The sequence below is a fragment of the Lygodium microphyllum genome, chromosome 1 (genome assembly GCF_053477565.2).
Source record: "Lygodium microphyllum isolate KBCC chromosome 1, Lygodium_microphyllum_v1.1.10, whole genome shotgun sequence".
Taxonomy (NCBI): domain Eukaryota; kingdom Viridiplantae; phylum Streptophyta; class Polypodiopsida; order Schizaeales; family Lygodiaceae; genus Lygodium; species Lygodium microphyllum.
The window spans coordinates 70953219-70976544 of record NC_141135.1 but is presented as its reverse complement, the minus strand read 5'-3'; the positions used below and the strand labels follow the sequence as shown (position 1 = coordinate 70976544).

Sequence of the window (23326 nt, the reverse complement as noted above, 5' to 3'; positions counted from 1 at the left end):
TCAAGAGTCAAATATCAAAGTAAGATAATAGATCTATGAGATCTCAAAGAACTAATAACTTCAAAATTCAAACAACAGCCACTGGCCAGCCATGGAAAAACACATAAGCAACTGACAACTGTCAACAATGCTCAACATCAACAATAAAATCAAGACTCAAGGCTCAAGCATCTGTAGCAACATCATCTAAGCCAATAGAGATGCTGTCATCTTGATCCTCCTCTGGCTCATCGCTATCCACATCAGCTGATGAGCCAGAACTATTAGAAGCCCCTGAATCTGCTAGAGCAACTGAAGTGCTAGCTCCATCTATGACTCTCTGACGTTGTGAAGTAGTCCTGCTACGCATGGTGTGACTCGGGGCTATCATCTCCTGGTAGAGCATGGTATATATGTTTCACTCCTTTGGAGTGATGTCTGGAACAAACCTCACATTCTCTATATCAATCTTGTCAATAATTACCTGTGTTTATTTGACATAGAGATTTAAAAAAGTTATCATCTTTAGATTCTAGAATTGGCATTCAAGAGTCAAACTTCAAAGACCATGAGCTATTAGCAAAATATAAATATAATCACATGTGCATGCTCGCGATGAATATCGTTTTTCTCAAGCAATTGGAGGTTGCAATGGCAAAAGACCAACCTCTCTAACTGAGCAGTGGTAAGTTTATTCATTTTCTTTGTATGGAAAAGGACCCAAGTACTCCAATTTCTCTCACAAAGTAAGATTCAACTTTCAAGAATCAAACTATGCAGTGAATGCCAGTGATAATAATTTACAAATATGTGATTATGTATAATTATTAAAAGAAATCTTGGGGTTGTAAATTACCAATGTGGGCGCACAATTTCCATACTTTTTCCACCATGAGACAGGCTGAAGTTAAGTCTCTCTCAACTTCGCAATCTCTCTACCAAAATGCAAGCTCTCATTGTGGAATATCAAAAGATCATCCTCAATCCTTTGAAGCATTGACACATCGCCACCTGTCAGCTTTGTCATATACTCCATGAATCCCTCCTCTAGCTCCTCACACTCACTCTGCTCATCATCTCGCCAAAGAGAATGCAAGACATGGGCCACTGCATGAATTGGTCTATGAAACCAATTTCATCTCCTCTCCCACACAGCTACGATTTGAGCAATCCTTAAGATGTCAACATTGAAGAAATGTCAATTCAAGTCTCAAGAATACTTATTCAAATTTAAAATTCACACATATAATATCAATTTGTAAAATAAAGACTCAAGAGTTACTTATCTGAGGACAAAATGTTTTTTTTTTAAAAGCCTCTTCTATCTTATCCATATGCTCATAAAGAAGGCCCATAGTGCTACACTCCATATCGGTAAGGCATAGCACTGTGTAGATAGGATTGAGAGTTCTCACCATAGCCTCCACATCTTTTCACCAAGTATCATTCATGACATTACACCGAAATACCATGGTCTTTAAATAATCATACTCATCCCACTGTATGAACTCATCAGACCATATAGAGCGCACCAACTCCTTGTGAACGTACACCAATCTCTCAAGCATAATGAAGATGTAGGCAAATCTGGTGGTGGAGGGTTTTAGGAGCTCAAGGTGGCTAAATGAGATAAATATGGTAAGAACCTTGAGTCTCCTCCTCACAAAATTGACCATACTTATGGCCATGCTGAATATAGCTTCAACCCATTGAATTTTGCCTATATCCTCGATCAAAAGATCAATGGAATGAGAAGCACATGGTGTCCATACAATGCTTGGAAACTCCTCCTCTAACATGCTGCCCATGGAGACACAATTGCTTCCATTATCGGTCACAACCTGCACAACATATTCATGCCCGATTTTCAAGATGACATCCCGCAAATGCTGCCATATAAATGCACCTGTCACTACAAGGTCTGGCAAAGAGACATCAATGGCCTTCACAAATGTAGTGCCCTAACAGCATGAGACCATGACATTATACACATTTCTCCTACAGGTGTCAAAACCATCCATCACACAAAACGGTGCACCATACTTCTTTCATGCATCTTTCATGCATTTTCCTTCTTGAGCTCCCATGTCCCGTGTGCGTAGTGCTTATGAGGATGAGCCCTCCCATTCACATCCAATGTGGCTGATGGCTTTTATGGTTGGCCTCCATTGCTTTGTTTTAGCCACATGTAAGGGAATAGCACATCTAACGAACAATCTCATCAACTCTCGAGTTGCCTCAGGTATGGCTTTCTTTTGCATAGCAGCATGTATGCTAGCCCTCTATAATGAATCTCTAGGAGCACCTGAAACATCAGGCTGAGACAAAGGAGTCCTCGTTGCACATGAATCAAAGACCGAGGCTGAAACGGATGCACTTGCAACAGGATTTGATGCAACCCTACTTCTCTTTAACCGTCCAACCACACTTGTGCTACCCTCTTGTTGCTGAGCTGTGGCAAGTCTTGGTCCTGTTCTGCACCAACTATCGAAAGACCAAGCCGTTGCCTCCTCCATAAATCAAGAGAAAGCTTCACATCTCTTGGCACATTTGCACGTGGAGCTGTGTCTCTTCTTGGCACATGAGCAAGATGGTCTTTGAGCCTAGTGACACTCCCTGTTTTCACCATGCCACAATAAATACATTTCCACTTTTTAGATCCATCTGACCCCTTATATGGGTTATGAGAGTAACATGGCGCCAATTAGAATTATGAGCTATGGTATTTTCTTGGCTGCATGCTGTCCAAACATCAAACAAATAACACATAAGGCTGAAATAATGTACACATGACTAGCAAGACAAAAATTTTCTTATATCTTGGATGAAATTTGCAAAAATTCAGTTCTGAAATCTACATGTGCCATGAAAACAGGTTGAATGTTCACAAACAAATGACACACAAGGCTGAAATCTGTGCACACAATTGGCAAGACAAAAAATTTCATATATCTTGGCTAAAAATTGATTATTGCAGACATTCAGGTCTGAAATCTGCATGAAACAGGCTGAATGTTCACAAACAAATGACACAAGGCTGAAATAGTGTGCACACAACTGGCAAGACAAAAAATTTCATATATCTTGGCTGAAATTTGATTATTGAAGACATTCAGGTTTGAAATCTGCATGAAACAGGCTGAATGTTCACAAACAAATGACACACAAGGCTGAAATAGTTCACATACAACTGGCACGACAAAAAATTTCAGATATCTTGGCTGAAAATTGCAGACATTCAGGTCTGAAATATACAGGAAAACAAGCTGAATGTTCACAGCTGAAGGTTGCCTTTCGAGAAGAGAGCTTTCAGCGTTACTGAGTGACCACAAGCTGATGTGCAACAGTTCAGGCACGATTGCTTCAGTTCGAGCAGGTGCAGCAATAGGAGAGTCCAAAACGAGCAGGGGGAGAGATGAAATATACAGGCAACGAAGAAACGCAGCCTGTTTTGGGGGTTTTACCTTGCCCGTCCCCTGTCTGGCAAAAATGCCGTTTCCCACAAACGGAAACGGCCAGAAACGGCCGACCTGTTTCTGGGCACCAGAAACGCCGTTTCTGAAAAACTATGCATGTAGCTATACATAATGCAAGAACTTACACTCAAACTCATAGAAGCTCGACAATCTAGATAGTGAGATAATGTGTTGAATACAATGGAAGTATTTGTTGGGCAACTGATTTAAGAAGATCATGACATGATCATCATTTGACTTCGGGGAGCCAATACTGGCAAACTCAACAAGCAACAGACGATACTCGGCAAACTTGAATTTCAGATCATCGCCTTCCTTAATGGAAAACTCCTAAAGCTCAAAATCAAGATTAATACATTGAATGCGATCTCGCGCCGCATACCAGTCAATGAGATGACTCCACCACTCAGATGTGAGGGAAAAATGTCGTAACTAAGAATGAAACTCGAGACAACCCTTACACTAACTCAACATTGGCTATGGCATTGCACGCTCTCCATTGACGAATAAGATTAGGGTGAGCTAATCGAGGGTCTAGCATAGGCTCTAGACCAATGATGAGGTCCCAAAGTCCCTTAGATTCAAGTACTTGTTGCATGAAGTTCGACCAAGTGGTGAAATTCGACCCGTTAAAACAAGTCTTATCTGTGAAGGCATTCTTGGCTGTTCCAACAAGAATAGTAGTGCTAGAAGATGAATAAGGTGTATAATGGGGATAGGGTGGGGGAGCGGAGAACACTTTGGAAGTAATCCCAAAGTGCCTACCATGCATATGAGAAGTGTGCATGGTGGATCCAAATGTGGGCATGCATTGACTAGGAATAGGCATGGTAACTGCATGAGGAGCCCATGGTGGAGGGATACGGACACGTGGAGTAGAGGATGGGAATTCCTTCATAGGAGTGACCCAAGAAATGTGACATGACACACCATGGATAGATGATGGAAATCCTTGAATCTGAGAGGTCAAAGGAGGTGGATGACTTGGGGTAGTGAGGGGGTTGCCATCACAACCATCCCAGTGAAAAATGATGTGCAGATTAACAGAAAGGTGGAGGGAACTATGATAAAGGGTGGACTGCCCTGTAACAAGGTCCCAATGTGCGTAGAGACTCAAAGGTAAGTGGAGGGTATAATGTTAAAGTGTGGCAGTCCTCCTAACAATGTAATGTGATGTGAAGGGGTAGGAAAGTGTGAGTATGAAACAAAGAATGAGAATGTGCTAGGAGCAAAAACAAAGGTTCCAACTCCCAGTGTGGAGGATGCGGACGTGGAGTGTAATCCAAGGGTTTGGAATGAAGAAGTGAGAAAACCAATCTATGGGCTAGAAGAGGTGGGTGGGATGGAAGGGATTTGAGAAGAGTGGCTTATATACTCAAATGAAACAGAAGATGTAGATATACTTGATGAAGGATGCATGCTTCAAGAGCCCCCATATTGACGTTTATATGCAAAAAATCGTCCAGATTTTGCACAACAAAAGCAAAAACAAGAGAGGGTTTTGATTCATACGACTCAAAGGATTATATGAACTTGACACTGGGCCTAGCTGAAATGAAGAAGATGGGTCACCACTCATCCCAAATATTGTATGTCCTCCATGATCACAGAGAGATGGCCATCTCATCAACCAATCTGGATGGTGTAGCAACACTGGTAGGAGGGGTGTAAGATTGACTATACGTGATACACAAGTACTCTTCAAACTCCTCCTCAGTCATAACGTCAAGTCAATGATGCCTCCTCAAGGCCTCCACTAATGGAGAGGTTTGATGAGACATCATGGGGTCCAAAAGAAGGTGACTAAGACATTGTGATCTGGTTACCAGTCCTTCGTGAAGCTAACACTCCACAATATCCACAAGATACTCTTTACAAGAGCACCAGTTCTAATATCATGTGAAGAAATTGCTAGTGTTTGCCCTAAGCAAACACCGAGTAAACGACCACAACAAGAACACAAAGACACGGACAATGACATGTAAAACTCCAAGGCTAACTGCAAAACGCAAAACGTAAAACGCGAAACTCAAAAACGCAAAAACACAAACACAAATAGAGAGAGAAGGAGAACCCTGAAGTGAATGAATCAATGCAGTAAATGAATGTAAGAGTGTAGAGAATGCTCAAGGGTAGAGCGGTGAGTATCAAAGTGTGATATCCACCAAAGATGAATTGGGTGTAGAAGATCAAGACACAGATCACCGGAAGCAGGAGGATGCCTGGCAACAGCAGTGGAGATGCAGGAGGATGCCGGCAACAGCTGAAACTACCAAACACATCAGAAGAGGTGTCAATCAGGGCTGGTGATGGCTGTCTAGAGCCAAATGCAGCAGTGGAAGAACTGCCAAGCAGTAGGCAGCAGCTGGAAGGGCAGTCACCAGGGGCTGGAACATGTTTTCATTAAATAAACATGTTTTGGGGCTGTTTAAGAGTCTAATCAGCATGGAATGCATTTCTTAGCTCAACATCTCCCACAGCAAATGCAGCACCCAAGGGGCAGGTGACAAGTGCAGTAGCTCCATGAAGCCAGCAGCAGCAGCAAAAACATAGGTGTGTCACCTGTTGATCAGCACATGCAGGTATGATGGAGCTAGACGCAGGCTGGAACAGTAGAGTGGCAGTCTCCAAGGTGCAGGCAGCAGCTGGCAGTGGCAGCAGCATACAGGGAAGGGCAGAAGCACCAGCTGGCTGGGCAGCCACCTGATAACTAAGTCCCCTTTAATAGAACAGTCTGAGCCAGTTGACCTACTGAAAAGTCTCAATGTGTGAACCAAAATAAATATTGCTTTACAGGCTGCTTTAAGAGCGAGAAAAATAGGATAATTTAATGATCAATTCTAGATAGCTTAAGATAGAGATCATCCACACACTCCGTTGGAGATGGGAGAGATTACAAGGACTTTGAGTGCATGAGGATCAGGAGAGAGGGTATTCTTCATTCACATCAAAGCTTGATAAAAATAACAACAAGAAGTTATTTCAGTAAGATGAAGAAGACTTGAAAGCTTTACTCAAGCATCTGAACCTCCCCACACGTCTAATATGCTGGTACCAAACATGCCATTATGTCAACATGTTTAAAATGCTAGGGTGCCCTTTGAACCCAGTGTCTATAAAGGACCTCATGAGAACTGTACGGTTTCCCTGATCTTGCCCCTAAACACGTCCCCCTTCCCCTCCTGCTACCTCCAAGCCCCACCCCAAAAGTAAAGCAGGCCCTGACCCAAATTTAAGAAACACCAAGAAGGCAGTGATGGAAAAAATGTCCCGCAAATCAATCCAGACTTTAGAATACGCTGCAAGTTTCAAAATGCACAGATATATAAATGTGAGGGAAAGTGGTACCCTCATTCACATTAAGAGCCTACACAGTAGCAGATCAGCATCAAGCTCCAACAGATGCTAACAGGCCAAGAAATTTGTCATGCAAGCTAAAGAATAATAAATTTAACTAAGAAATAAAGAAAAACTAAAGACTAGTAAATGGCATAAAGAAACCAGGCACTGCAAAGATAAATCTAGCTTTTAGTGTGAATACCAATAGGATAAGCTTTGTCCTAACCTATAAGAAATTTAAATTCTCATCATGCAACAAGAAACCAGCTTTAGCATGAGACTACCTGAAACGTGGCATAAAAGCACTGCTTATGGAATTCGTCAATTTCCAGAAACTGGGTGTATGATTTTCAAGACTGCCATAGACAATATGAAAAGTATGTGAAAAGAGTAAACCAAATCATCAGATGTAAAGGCACAAAGAACAGGAACTAAACATATTCATAAAACACAACCACAGGCCAAATTCAGCTTGGAAAAAGCTAATCCAGTTTTGAAATGAAGAACCTTTGTTCTACTCTATAAAAAGAGGCAATGGAATTAGAACTGCATAGAGCAGGGTCATGGTACCAAAAAAGAATGATGATGCTTGTATTGTGAAAAGGAACAAAATTCAACTCTATGGATATCAAAACAGAATTGCATGTGCACCAATAAACCATCACCCAAGATGCAAAAATATACACACATTCTAGGAGGCATCTTGTATATACGAATCACATTTTCACTCCCCTTCCACTCAGTTGAAGGCATTTGACTCTCTAAACAAACTATTCTCACTCCGCTTGTAATAGTAGATAGATATACACACATTCTAGGAGGCATCTTATATATACGAATCACATTTTCAACAAATTTTCACTCCCCTTCCACTCAGTTGAAAGCATTTGACTCTCTAAACAAACTATTCTCACTCCCCTTGTAATAGTAGATGAGTGTTTCAGAAACTGATTTCACTTTGCCATAAGGTGAAGGCATTAACTTTCTTAACACAAACAAGTCGAATGAATCTGAGAAACCAAACCTTCAGTGACAGATGGTAACTGGAGAACACACAGAAGCATGTGTAATAGAGCCAAATAAAACTTGCAAATATCATAATTTTCGAAAGGGAAAGAAGGCCCGCAAGGAAAGAGTTGGGGGGGGGAAAGAAACAAAGAAATATTAACGTCTACATAAGGCCAATGTGGCCTATGAGACATAATCCAGAGTACATCCATGTCTAATGTCATCTCATCAATACAAGAAAAGATAACATTACAAATAAGTGGGTGGCCCATGAAACAATACTGAAAATAACTATACAATCGGACTATACTAGGGTTGAACCATGTCTAGTGTTGTTCCATCAATAGAAAAGAAAAGGAAAGGAAAGGAGAACCAGATCTGATAGAACCATGTACAAAAGTGTGGTGGGGCCTATGGGCTGTAGCTGATCTCAAAATCTGCACATGATCTCAGCTATGATGCGGTCCCTAGCTGCTTCACTAATATGCCCGGTGGTGAGTCTACAGTGTCTCATGATAATGGCTCTAATCCCACTCTGGCGTGACCTCTTCGGACGTGGTCCTGGTAGACGGGGTCGTCGTGCTCGACGAAGGGAAATGGCTCTATCCATTGTGACTCCGCAGTGTGGCTTGTAAGGTGTCTGTCGGGGTGGCTCTATCTCTACTAGGCTGGTAGTGTCAATAGGGTCGGCTCTGTAAAAGAAGTCTGTCACTGCTCTTTGTGAGTGTCCCTCTGGGTGAGCTGGCCTCCTGTCTCGCAATAGTGCGTTTCGGCGCCTCTCGAACTCCAGGAGGAGGAGACCTAGGCATCTCTGGTCCTCGTACTCAATGACACAACCAAGAGGTCCAAATCCATCACGGAAGAGGCAGTGGTACCGTCCTCATATGTCATAGCATACTGTGCATCTGCATATGTAGTGCTCCTCTGTCTTAGGCTCTCAACCACAAGCTGGAAAGTCCTATCCTTTGCTAGGGTATTTCTCCATCTGCCTATCTCCATCTCAAGCCTATGTGAGGAGATGTGAATCTATCCGATAGCAACCCGTACGCTACGGGAGAGATGGGTGTCCATATATGCTGGCCGAATAGTGAAATCATCATCAGAGAGACAAGAAATGACTCCTGTAGAACTCCATTCTTAATCCTAGAGGGAGTGGCGGATGGATCCATGTCCTTGCTGTCTCAATCCTCAAGATATTAACTCTGATCACCTAGTTCAACTCTGATCGGCTGACAGAAAGAGTAGGGCTGTCAAGGCTATAATCCAAAGGTGGAAGACAGTCAATATCCAAACCATGTAGGCTCATCCAAATAGTCATCTGTGAAAACCAACAATCCTTCTCGCCTCCTGTTGCTAGTTGTCTAGATGAGGTTAGTGCCAATCTAGAGTATCTATGGCATGGAAGTTCCCATAGTCTATGCCAAAAGGTCACTGCCCTAAAGAGTGCCTCCGGAACTATAGGTGCTGCCCCTAGCTTTGCTCTGACAATGGGATGTGGAATGGAGGGCTTACTCCTAACCATACGTGCTATCATCATGATCAATGGCCTTTCCATGCTATCCCAACCATCATAATAATCACTCTCTACTCCAATCTGATCCGTGAGTGGGCTAAGACGCCTGTGGTACAAGCTGCAACCCCATACCTCTGCTCCATGTAGTAATGCACGTGTGACTAGGGTGTCAAACAAGCAGAGTTTGGTGCGGGACTCCTGGAACTGTATGTGAGCACATTGACTCTCGAGTGCCCCTAGTGTTGCGTATCCACGTGCCAGACGTGCCTCTGATGCCCCTCTCAACGAAATACGTGAGCCAGAGAAGGTGACACCCAAATAGACATATTTCCTCACATGCTCTAGTATGTCTCCCCCAAATGTGAACTGGTACATAGATCTAGTCACACATGCTGCTGAAGTATTGAAAACCATGGTTTTGGTCTTCCCAAGGTTCACTATGAGGTCTTTATCTCTACAGAAGATGTGCAAAGTATCTAGATGGCACTGCCATCCCTCCGGTGAATCTGAAATGAGAACAATATCATCTGCATACAGTAATATTAGTATCAGCACCCTTGCCAGGCTAGCTCCAGCTCCTCCTCCTCGGTCTATGTAATCAAACACTTCATCTATGTATAGACTAAACAATGTGGGTGAAAGTGGACATCCTTGTTTCACTCCTATGGTAGTGTCAATCCTCTCTGATAGCCCCCCAAGTGCTCGTACATGACCTGTCACTACCTCATATAATGCATAGACACCCCATCGTATACCCTGTGGTACTCCAATGTCGTGCAATCTCTGCATGATGCGCGTGCACACTGTATCAAAAGCTTTGCGAAAATCTACAAAGCAACAATAGATCCTCCTCAGACCCTCCTCAATAACGGCTCTAAGTGTGAGAATATGGTCCAACATGGTATATCCTCCTCTGAAACCTACCTAACCTTGTACTCTCTTGCCTTGCATTTCAGCCCACTCATCACTGAGTTCATGTTCCAATATAGATCCATATATCTTGGCCAGAGTATGACCGATCATGATAGTCCTGTAGTTGCTAGGAATCACGGGATCAACACTTTTAAACAACGAAATTATAGTATTGTCTGACCAACTCATAGGGAAACCTTCACATACTGCTCTATTGAACATATGTGCTAATATGGACGCTAATATGTCACAAGCATGTGAGAAATGTTCTGCTACTAGTCCATCTTCATCCTGTGCCCTCCCATTTTGTAATCTATAAATTGCATCCCTAGCCATTTTCCATGTGAAGAATGACCACTGCATTGGCCTACAAGCTTGTGGGGGCTGCATAGGTGGCTATCCTGGCAGGTCATACAACTGTCTCCCATAGTCAAGCCAAGCATCTGGTGATGTGATCTATGTGGGGGGCTGTCTTTCATGAAACATCTTCCATGTGCTTTTGCTATCCCGCCCCAAAAATATTTGATATATCTTTGCTTCTGCTTTCGCTAAGTAGTCTCATTTCTTCTTCCGCACAAGACGTTTGAAGAATACCTTTGCTTAGCCATGTGTCTGAGTGCCTGGCTCCACTTTCCTCTGTAAGCGAGCTCGAGTAACTCTACACTCATCATCATACCAGCTATTTTGGGGAGCACTAGATCGTGTGGGTCTACATCGGGGTAAGGTGTGTGGGAATGCATACATGGCTGATCCATGTATGGCCTCTGCTAAATCCCTTGTACATTCTTCCAACGATCTACTAAAGTCCAATATATGTAAACTCGTCTGCAGAGAACCACTGTAGATGTGTGAGGTATCTTCTGTAATGTAGTATTTGGGATGTTTAGGGAGGTGCATCCTTATAGGAATATATATACTAATAAGCACAATTGCTTCCTTTGACATGGTCTCCACAAAGCAATAGATTTGGTCACATCTCAAATCCCATACTTCTTTCACATCAAGTAGTAATCCCATTGGCATTATCATGTTGTCTTTTTTGTTGCCTTGGATACCACATATTGTTGGATACATCCAACAAACACTTCACCAAATACTAGAATGTTCTCCTCTATCAGTATACCTTGGAGCTCTTTGATAAACACATCCTACACACAGTACTTGCCCCTCCTTTGTGATTGCAACATGTCAAATTGTCAGATCCTGGCCATTGTGGCAAACTATTAAAGATGGCTAGTCTATGTGCACTTCCCAAAGTCAATAGGTGTGTCCCATAGGTACTCACTTCTTTATCCTTGGCTCTCCTGCGTAGGCCTATTTTATCTATGTTGATCTCCTTGAACACGGCATTATCATGCATATAAAAGTCACTGTGTCTATCTCCAATGCGTGCATTGAAATCTCCTACTAATAATATGTCCCCAATGCTAGCATATCTCATGATATCCTCATAAAATACATCAAAGGGAGATCCATCTCGTGTGGCATAGGTAGAATTTGCAGGAGGAAAGTAGCATATTGCGATGAATATATCCCGTGGTCTTCGTGCATGTATCCTAATCCATAAATATTGTGCATCATCATCTCTTTTCATTACTTGCAATATTTCTTTGAGGTCTTCCCAGTATAGTATGGCCACATCTCCCACATGTATCCCCGCACGTCGGGTAGTCGGCTACCTTTACATTGGTGTGTTTTTGTGAACATTGCTATATCTATGTTTCGAAAGCTATCTTCAAAGTAACCAGCATCCAAGCATAGGGCTCCATTACAATTCCATATTGACATCCGAAGTATCTCATAGGCCTCGTACCGTCATGAAGTCCTTTTGTCAGTGATGATGACTCGTCCATCCCTATAAACAGCCCACTTTCCCTCTTTGCGAGCCTCCAATACCTTGGGCATGTGTTCTCTGTGATGCGCTATTTGTGTTGGGATAAGGTCCTCATCCAAGTAAATCTTCTCACCCTTGAGGGCTCTCCTCTTGGAGAGGAAGGCCTTTTTTTTCTCTATGTCTTCCAAGCGAAGAATGAGAGCCTTGGACTTGGAGTCCTCTTTCCCCACTCTCCACACACTAACGATAGGTACATCTGAACCCCCAATTTTGTCAGCAAGTGTCTTAGCATCTTCCTGTGGGCTGCTCTTCTCCTCCCATCCTACTACCCGTACATGTAAAACCCTAGCCCGTTTCCTAGCCTCTTCTTCCAAGGTAGCATTCATTACTTCAGTTTTGTTCACTAATGTTCCCTTATTCTTTTTTACTATCTCAATCCATGGGCTGGCTTCTTCTATCTGCTTCTGTGTTGTCTTTGCCACTTCTGCCCATGAGTGAACCTCCCTTTCACATGCCTTCAAAGCCTCTTTCTCTTTTTGTAATTCTTCTTGCACATTCATTTCTTTTTTCTTAAATGTACTCAATTCTTCCCTCAGTTCTAAGATTTCTGATTTGTGGGCATCTACAACTTTCAATATTTCAGTTTTCAGCGTGTGCATTTCAGACAGCATTTGTACCTGTAAGTCATTCTTAATCTTTATCTACATGTCTTACATTTCTGCCCCTTGATTTACCATTAGTTCGGAATTGACCTGCTCTCGTATTTCTTTCTCCAATTATTGTCTCATAATTCGTAATTCAGAGCGAATCATGAGATGAATTTCTTCGTATTTCTTTTCATTCATGGTGCGTGAGGCCTTTCCATGCCTGTCAGATGCTGGGGAGACAATCCAATCACGGACCCTACGGCCATAAGTTTTGTACCGTGTGTTCTTAGAAGGGGTGTTGAACATTGCTTCCATGGACGGTTGTGTTAGTTCTTGATCAGATTCATCTCCCAGATATTCATTTTCCACGGTTTGATGCTTGCATTTGTCTACATTATCCATCTCTCACACACTGTGAGCAAAGCCACTCAACTTGTACTTTGTACTGTCAAATCAGAGTAATTTCTATGATTCCTACAAATTTCCAGGGTTTCCGTAACCCCTCACTAAATTTTTGTAGACCCAGTAATCTTTTACGAGCCCAAATGCCTTCACACTGTCTATAGTCACTGCAGAAATACAGATTGTAGCCCTAGTCAGTGCATTACTGCATACTCTAGGACCTGATCAAAATCATAGTCAATGCATCATTGCCTAGTCCACAAGCCAGTGCATCAGTGCATTCACCCAGGTCTTCATTCATGTCATTCTGAGTACATTCGTATCATATCAATCTGATTACGTCTGCCGTCTCAGTACATTGGCATTTGGGTCTGGGTCTGTGTCAGTACCTTGCTATGTTAGTACATTACTGCATACAGTATGTCTGCGTCAATGCATTCAGTACATCTCTGCAACACTATAGTGCTAACAACAGGTTTGCCTCACGCCAGGTACATTCTTGCGCACGACAAGTCTGCATCACGCCAGAGAGGTCTGACGTCACACCAGGTACGTCACCTCAAGTCCTCACGACACATCCGTCAATAGTCATTACAAGCGTCCCCATCACGCTAGACATGTACAAGCGTCCGCAACCCGCCAGACACATCCTCGACACACCAGACACGTATGCCAACGTCACGCCTGTCTCATCCGCATCCGTCCTGTCACGCCAATCTCGTTAGCATCCTTCATGCCAGCGTCACGCCTATCTCGTCAGCATCCGACATGCTCAGAGACAGAGAGAGAGAGAGAGAGAGAGAGAGAGAGAGAGAGAGAGGGGAGTGACACGATGGCAGGAGAGCAACCGAGATCTGGCATTGTCGTGTCATGTGCACCGTTTGCGATGCTGCTTCATCGGGATTAATCGGATCTGCCCCAGTGCCATCGCCTTCTGCCTGTCATTAAATGGGTAAACCCTAATCATCCCCTGCAACTCTGCATCTTCTGTGTCTCCACAGGCTTGCGCCTCGGATCAGCAACGTCGCTGTCTGAGGAGGGTCACATGCAGTCTTCTTGGCCCCCCTTTTCTGATCCGCAGTGGGTCATGCCTACCCGCCCTGTCAAAAGCCCGGTAAATCGCGACCTGCTCCTGCATTCCCTGTACGTATACTCTTCTGCTCGACCTACAGATTTGGCATCCCTTCTTCCTGCAGCGTCTGCGTGAACAACTGAGGGAGCAAAGACACCTTTCGCACTTACTATTCCTGCGCAGAGTGTTTCCACACAGGGCCTGCAGAAGTCAGTCCCAGCCCAGATCTGGTGGGACACAGCCTGTTAGTGTTCAGCGACACATCTTATGATCACCATCTACTTCTATAATGGCGAATCTGCAGGTATCAAATGGCATTGATATGGCCTTCCTTGATCAGCATATAGGGCAAGGGAATGACCAAGACCTGGAGGGTCCGGATGGTGATTTCTCGGCTGAAGACTCTGGGTCGTTGATAGATGGGGATGAAATGTGCAAATATCGTAGGATGTGGCCTTAAGCCCCCCAAATTTGTCTCAGCCAGAGGTTAATGCTTCTTCTTCACAGATTGATGGGTCTCTTCAGTTCATGATGGATACCGCTAATCATCTTATGTCGGACTATGTCCATGCTAATGAGGGTAAAGCTAACGCTTTCCCGGATGGGCATCAGGTGGTTGCGATCATGGGAACTGATCTGGTATTAAAGCAGATTGCTGCTTTTCATGACAGGGCTACCATCTTTTACTTTACACAGGAAGTTCTCCCTTGATCACTAGAATTCGTGCTTGGTTGCAGTCCATGTTAGTCAATGTTGAACAGTGCCATGATGATGCTTCAAGGCATATGCAGGCCCCTCTTGTTGAAGAGATATATGATGGACCCACGGGTATTTGAGATTCTTTTTAGTTCCTCGAAAGTGCGGGCTTTCATTATGCAACGCATTCCTTTGTTTTTGGATGGGCAGCTGGTTCATATGGTCCCTTGGAGGCCTATGGCCAAGTTTCAGGAGGTGCTGAGGCAAGCATGCCCAATTTGGGTGGAGGTGGTTGATTTTCCTTCGCATCTTTGGAGCTTCTCCCTCTCATACTGAGAACCCTTGGTGAGGTTTTGGTGGAACCTCAGTTGGCTTCCCACAATAGGAATAGGGCATGTATGATGTGGGATACAGGAAAACCTCGCCCGACAAAAGTTCGTTTTGAAGTTCTAGGCTTACAAACGTTGGTGTATGAGTTGAAATGGGATACTTTTGCGAGACACTATTTCAAATGTGGCCAATTGGGCCATTTCATTTCAAAATGCAACAAAAATATGGAGGTAGTATAGGGCCCTATGGATCAAGTTATGGAAATGCAAGACCACCTTCCTCAGCAAATGATTCATCAACCAGTAGCTGATCCAGAGCACCTTCCCCAACATGGTCATGAGGAAGGCAAGAAGGATGTTCCTCACGTGGGTGGGGAACGTCCTTCGATTGCAGTTGGGTGGAATTTGTGTCCTAGGGAGGATTCTTGGGTCACTGTGGTTCGTCGTAATGCTAGGCAAGATTCTCACTTGACTCTTGCCCATTCTCCGCCGCCCCTAATCACTCAGACCTTTCAACGCAGAGGTAAGGGATTTTATATGAAACCTCAAACTTTGGGTGCTCCGGCAATGGAAGATACAAGGACTTCTGATGCAGCTTTGCAATTCGATGCTCGTGGAAGGCTTGTGCCTCCTTGAGATGTTTTCCACTCCCACCAACTGCAATTTCCTTCCCGACCTTTGATTGCAAGTTTGCAAAGGGCTGATCTTGTAGATGTTATCCATAGTGAAATGGAGAGATTCCAGGCTGCCAAGGCTATTGATGTAAAAGGGAAAGGGAAAGGGAAAGCGATAGCTCACTAGTTTTCTCGCTTGTGATTTCATCATGAAAATTGCTTTGTGGAATGTGAAAGGTATTTCTTTGGCCAGCAAGCAGTATCGGCTATGGAAAGTTGTGTTAGCTGGAAATTGGGATGTTTTTGTGCTGTGGAGCACAAACAGCATGCTTTGGCTGGATCTTCTTATGTGTATATGGATTATGCAGTCTTCTTTAGTAGTCACGCTCCGCATAGATCGAGGGTTATGTTGGTTGTCAAATCCTCCCTGCAACCAGCATTGGTTTCTCAAGATACCCGCGACCAATTTGTGATCCTGGAAATATGTTATGAGAGAGAGGTTTTGTGGATGGTAGGCGTGTATGCTCCTTCTAATGCAAGGGAACGTCGTCAGCTTTGGGATGACCTGCACTGCCTTGCCATGGCTCGTCAAGGCTTTGTTATGGGTGATTTTAATGCGTGTGTCTCTACAGCAGATTAGGCGACCTCGCCGCATTCGATTATGGATGGCCCTGAGCGATAGGCTTGGGATGCTCTTGCAACAGCATCTTTGAAATAGGACATGTGGTCGTGGATGTATCCATCACAAGCCGGATATACTTATCGTTCTTTTCAGCATCGAAATACTTGGGCCAGACTGGATAGGATCTACATTTGCCAAAGTGACTCTTTTCTTCCCGAAGTCATTGATGTGCGGGTGGAAAGACAACATGTTTTGTCATATCATTACCCTTTGGTCCAAGAAATGAGCCACAGACCTATTCACGCATTTAAGACTCTCCTTGCCCATTTGCCTCTTGGGTCTAATCAATCTTTTTTAAAGCATAATCAGTTTTTAAAAGGTGTTCAACAGTTGATAGCTTCTTTTAGCTCGAAGGTCCTATCTACAAGGATGGAAGCATGGGCGGATTTTAGGGATAATGCGTGAGCGTTATCCCGACAATATGAAATTCAGCATGCTTCCTCATTTCAAGCTGAATTGCAACATGCTCAATCTTTATTAGCTCATTTCTTGTCTCTGTGTCAAACTCGGGATTCCAATCATGACTTGCTCACTTGCACTGAATGGCTGAAAGGCAAGGTCCAATCTCTTCACAAAGAGGAATATGCAAAATACAAACTGTTGGCCAAAGCCGAAGCTTTACATGATAACAACTATCAAACTCATCAATTTTTTGTTCATCTGCATCAGAAATATGCCCACGAAAATATTGTGTTTAAATGATGGGCAAGGTGATATGGTGACTTATCTTGCCTCCATTATTCGCATGATTCTTGACTTCCATAGGGCCTTGTTGGGTCTCCAAGAGATTCTTTCAGATGCCGTTCTCCTCTCGGACATATATTTGTGACCTGGTTAGTAATCAGGTCAAACCAAAATGGGTGAATTTAATGGAGGCTGATATTTCTGAAGATGAAGTGGAAGAAGTGTTGTCTCACTTGCCTCAAAGGAAAAGTCCAAGCTGGGATGGCCTTTCTAATGAGCTGTTTTCAGCCCATGTGCAACTACTTAAGGATCCATTAACTTGCTTGTGTCAGCGGGTGTGGAACTCTAGTATGATGCCTTCAAATTTGGAAGATTGCTATCATCACGTTGTTGTCCAAGGTTCCCTCTCCAACCTCATTGAAACAATGGAGACCCATTTCAATTATGGGATCGTTATATAAAATCTTCTCCAAAATTATTGCCAACAGATTGCAGAAAGTTTTTCTGCACCTCATTCATCCACATCAATACAATTTCATTAAAGGCCGGAATATAATGCACAACATTTTGAATGTTCAGCTTGGAATTGATGATGCCAAAGCTTCTAGCCAGCAAGTTGCTATGCTTCAGTTGGATATCGAGAAGGCATTTGATCATGTTAGCTAGTCATTTTTGTAGCAATTAATGTCTACAATGGGTTTTGGGCCCCGTATGATTTCTCTAGTTGATACCATTAGTCAGGGGGTTGTGGCTCGTATTGCTCTTAATGGAGGGATTACAGAGGAAATTGCCTTATCTCGGTCTATTCGGCAAGGCTATCCTCTCAGCCCTTTGCTGTTTGCTTTGGTAATGCACCCCATGCTCTCATTATTGGATAAGTTAGCAGCTCAAGGGAAGATAGTTGGCTTATCTCTTCTAGGTGGTGATCAGCTTGTGGGCCAATCTTTGGCGAATGATTCTTTTATGTTCCTTAAAGCGGATCGTATTAATGTTAATCGGGCAATGGTGGCATGGAATCTTTTTGGTTTGGCATCGGGTCTTCACATTAATACTCAGAAATCCACCCTTCTCTCCTGTAGGGAGAATGATATGCACGCCTTGGCCTGAAATGGCATTGTGATCCCAAGGGGCAATATAACCAGACACTTGGGATATCCTATTGGTGTGGAGATTGCTCCCCGTGCCTTGCTGGATTGGATGGCCACCCGAATTCATGACAGGTTCATGTACTAGAAATCTCAGAGTTGGCCTCTACATGTTAGATTGAAAGTGGCTCAATGCATTATGATCAGTATGATTTCGTTCTATCCGCCATTGCTTCCTTCGACTAAGAAGTCCCTTTTGGATTTGGTCCAGCCTATCAGATTTATGTTGTGGAAAAAGAAAGGCAATTGTTTGGGGCAGGTATGGATTTCCTAGCAACATGTGACCACTCCCAAAAGGATGGGGGGTGCAGCTTTGTTGGATGTTAATTTGCATATAGCTGCTTTGAGGCTATCCTTTTTGTAGAGTCTATGTATTTACCGTCATCCTTGGTCAGATATTGCCAAATTCTTCATAGAAAAGACTGGCATCTCTCATGGTAGCACGGTTATTCATGCTTCCTAGTGGCATGCTACAAGGCCTATAAAGGTCTCCCAGTCTTTTCTCCTTTCTCATTTGACTACTTCCTGGCAGGAGTTGCTTCATTTTGCAGTTTGACGTCCTCCGGATATTCGTAAGGAGAAAATTTTGCTGCAAGGACAAATGCTGGCTACCTCAAGGTTGTTGGATTGGCCACAAAAAGATTTGCAGCGAGACAAGTTTAATCGAATGGCTAGGTTGGGGTTGAAGACTGTCTGTGATGGAGTATTCCTAGGCAGCCCCGCCTTTATTCTTTTAGGCATATTCGTCAGTACTTTAGGGTGCCTCCCGCATACAGGAATATTTGGTCATCCATGCAGGACGGTCTTTAGAGGTTCTCTCCTTTGCTTACGTTACAGCCATTGAATCCATGGCGTGACTAGATGTTTGTGCTTCCTAATGATTTTGAGAAAAGGTCGGCTAATCAAATATATCATCACATGGTGGAAGCTAAGAGATGGGTCGTAGGGAAAGTTAATAAGTTATGGAATCTTAGGGATAGCAAAAAGAAGTGGCAGGAAAGATCTATTCAGCTCTAGAAGTCTAAGGTTCCGTATCAAGGAAAGGTGTTCATGTGGAGACTGCTCATTGGGGGTCTTCCAACGGGAGAAGTACTTTGTGCCCGAAAGATCTGTGCAAGTCGTATTTTTTGTACTACATGTGATGAGACATTGCTTCACATCTTTGTCTCTTGCCCAGTTGCACGACAGATTTGGAATTTCATTTCCCGTGTGTGGTCCTCGATGACTCAGCACCGCATACCAATTCGTTCCTGGATTATGGGGAACATGTCCTCTATGCCCTCTTTGAGTTCAGATTGTTCCTGTCTATTCCATTTCCTTAGATGGACAGCCCTGTGGCATATATGGCGTACTCGCAATGCCTTTATTTTTTATTCAACTTAAGGCATCTATGGGCATGTGGCCCGTGTGCATGGATTAGTGTTATGGAAAATCTCTTCTATGATGTCTACTGACCTGGTTCTTCCGGATATTGCTGCTCCCCGGCTGGCAATTGTTCGATCTAGTCCAGTTGTTTCTTCTGTGTGATTTATTAGTATTGTTCATGTATAGGTTGTTCTGGTTGTTCTGAGAGCCTGCAAGCCTCATGTAAATATTAGACTAAGAGAGTGTGAGAGAGATACAAAGACAATGTTTGACCTGATGGTCTGATGTAAATATTTTCTACTTAATTCAAGTGTCTTCACAAAAAAAAGAAAGAGAGAGGGAGGGAGGGAAGGAGGGAGGAGAGTCATATTCATAAAAGCAAAAATGACCTATCAAACCACAGAGTTGAATATAACAGATCAATGGTATATCTTGTTCTAGAGAAACAAAAACAAAATAAGCAAAAAGGTAGTGCCATCATGCCGAGGTCAATCTTATTAGAGAAGTATAAGGATTAATGAGAGATGACTACCTTAATCCTCAAGTACTCCCATGGACATCAACTGGCATGAGGAGCATCACAAAGCCCATAAAGCAAGGAGAAAAAGTTGTACAAAACGTACAAAAACCATGCGCTACGTCAAACATATTGACACTCAGTGATAATAGAATCTCTCACTTTTCTCCTTCTTCTTCCTCAAAGCCACTAACTCTTGATAATCCTTGTGCAAATGTCTCTTCTTACCACAATGATAACACTAGGCCTTCGACCCTTTCTTTCTGTCACCCCTCTCTAAAGTTGTAAAGGCCTCATTCGAGCCATGAGACTGCAATGGAAGCCTCCCCTGTAGCCGCTACGATGTCCCATGCTCAAGCATCATGGAGGACATCTATAGAAAACTCATGGGTGTCGATGACATCTGAAACTCCAAAGCATTGGCCACTCCATCAAACTTTGGAGGAAGCTTGTAGAGCACAGTTCCCAAAAGATGAGCCTCTGGAAGGGCGGACTGCATGTGTTGAAGTTGATCCTCTACCTATGTGGCATGATGTAAGAAAGACTGAATAGTGTTCTTCGACTTCAACTTCATTTGTGTTGGGAGGTAAAGGTCCTTTATTCACCTACGTGTATTGTACACATGTATTATTATATTGTACATGTGAATGCATCCTTACGTGCCCTAAGTATAAATACATTTTATTCTTTGTGTACCAACACATTGTTGGCACACCAAAAATCATATCGTACTTTCTCTCTGTCACTCTCACTCACCTGTTCACTCTTTTGTTGCTGGTGAAGATCTTCACGCTTCCCCATAGCCACTCACAACAACTAGTATCAGAGCTGACGGTACAAGCCGACAGTCACTCCACACAGTGTAGTCGTCATTGAGATCAACAAGTCAAACGGACTGCTCGCGATCAGGACTAGTCATGGGGGTCCAACAGCTAACAAGTCAATGGGGCTGCTCGCGCACGGGACAAAGGTCCCACTAGCTAACGGGTCAATGGGGCGGCAAGCATACGCGGGAACTAGCGTGGAGTCCTGGCAACTGCTATAGGGAGTCGTGGCCACCAGCAGGACAATGCTGTGCGTGGCAATAGGGGTCCAGTAAGCGACCAGGCATACAGGTCGACGTCACAACCAAGCGACGTGACGGGCAATTGACGGGACGGGTCGAGCGGGCCAATGCCAGTGGACAGTCGACGAGCCATTAGACATGATGGCGGGTCAGCGACCACCCACCCCCGGCCTCCCCCAATTTGAAAACAAAAATTAAACAAAATTTCAATCTCACTTATCTTCTTGGCTCTCACAAGGGTTCACACGTGGAAGCACAATTTTCAAGCTTGTGCAAATTTGAGCCCGGAAATTTGGGGGTTTTCCCATATTTGATGTTGTTTATGCCTGACACTAACATTTGTGTAAAAAATTGCAGACATTGTCTGTGTTGACCTCAATTAAATTGGGAATTTTGCAAAATTTTACGGAATTTTGCTCATCAGAGTAAAATTTCCTAACATTGAACTTGGAAAATTTGTGATTTTCATGTATTGATGAAATTTTGCTCAATTGCTCAAATTGACTGACATTTACGCACTGTTGGACCTGGAAATTCGGGATTTTCTGTAGATTTTGGTAAATTTCTGCAGTATTTTTCCATATGGGGGCTGGTTTATGTAAAAACACCAAAGGTTTATTGTTGGTTGGGCAAGAAGAAGAATGCAGGAGACAAAAAGAAGAAAGAGGATATGACAAATGTATCTGAGGCAGCCAAAGCAAGGAAAAGCCCAATGTGGCCTCCTATGTTTCCATAACCCCCCGGTGTGATGTGCGGTGCGACATACGGTGTCTCAAATAAAAAAGTGAATGGTGTGAATGGAAGTGGAGAAGCAATGGATGAATGTGGTGAGATTGGTGGGTTTTGAAAATGAGGTGTATGAGGTGCAGATGCATTTTGTTCATTTTTATCATTTAATGATTGCAAATGAAAATGTGAAGATGATGATGCACCATGCAATGAAAAAAAAGAAACACAAAATTCATTCTGATTTTGTAAAGTAGACTGAAAAGAAGGAAGGTAAAAAAAAAGAGATACCTGGCTTTTTCTTATAATCCCCAGGACGTGTGTTAACATACAAGAATTGATCCTCAAGAGAACATTTTTTGTAGTCAACAGACTGTACTCTTTCTTCCACGTGATCTTTACCAAAATATTGCAAAGCAGAAGAAGTAAAAGAAGAAGGCATAAAAGATGATTTAACGTACCCTACACCAGAGTGAATGGAAGTGGATGAAATAAAGAAACATACTCCACGGCTTGTTTTCCAATAGGGGGCCCCATCCTTGATGGAGGTCTCGACGGCCCTACAACATCATCAGACTTAACGCACAAAATCCGAAGAGAGAAATTCATGCATACCTTCATTTAGGAGATTTTCTTAAAGGGCAATTCTTCGATCGAGCTCCTCAATCTTCTTTTGTCTATAAGCTATCATCAGTTTATATTCTTCAGAGGTCAGCTTGCCTAGTTGTTCTTCCACGTAAGCATAAGTGTCATCGACCATGTCGAAACTTTGTGGAGCAAGCTGATCAGCCCACTCTTGCTTGGTTCTTAGCATAGTTTGTTTTGGAGACTGAATCGGTGTTGTTGTGTTCGAAGTCATTTGAACCTACTGTTGTTCTTGCTTCTTGTGTAGAGCTTTCAAATTAAAGGCCTATGTTTCTCAAAGAATACTAGACTCTGATACCATGTTAAGAAATACCCTAACACAGAAACATAAACAGAAACAATACGACAAAGCACAGACCGATAAAAGAACACAATTAGGGTTAGGTTAACTCAAAGACAATGAACATAGTGAATAAATGAAGTGATATAACTACTGAATAATACGATGCTCATGCAGCAAACACCCTATGCAATGAATGAATACTCAACCTCGAACTCCTGTATCTCAAGGATCAGGGCAAGGGTAATGAGCTGGAGAGTGTGTCGTACTCCGAACGGATCCCGAATTGCAGCAAGGGAGCCTTCCGATGTCGAGCACCAACAAATATAGTAGTGAGAAGCTGGATCTCATGCACACAGTAGTGAGGAGAGAGAAAGACTAAAAACGCAAGTAGC

General features: G+C 43.2%; 2 protein-coding genes across 3 annotated transcripts in view; both read right to left on the bottom strand.

Moving 5' to 3' along the window:
- AARE (acylaminoacyl-peptidase-like protein) overlaps nucleotides 1-23326 on the bottom strand; it is a 168545-nt gene that overhangs the window by 83663 nt on the left and 61556 nt on the right. For both annotated transcript variants that reach the window (XM_087678308.1, XM_087678302.1), the window contains exon 6: nucleotides 7079-7150. In XM_087678308.1, the coding sequence (XP_087534434.1) occupies nucleotides 7079-7150 (72 nt within the window). The remainder of the gene's footprint in view (nucleotides 1-7078; nucleotides 7151-23326) is intronic.
- On the bottom strand, nucleotides 12043-13023 carry LOC148041241 (uncharacterized). The gene is made up of 3 exons (XM_087685857.1): nucleotides 12964-13023; nucleotides 12642-12738; nucleotides 12043-12545 (listed from the first exon to the last, which is right to left on the bottom strand). Exons 1-3 carry the CDS (start codon nucleotides 13021-13023, stop codon nucleotides 12043-12045), a joined length of 660 nt encoding a protein of 219 aa, XP_087541983.1.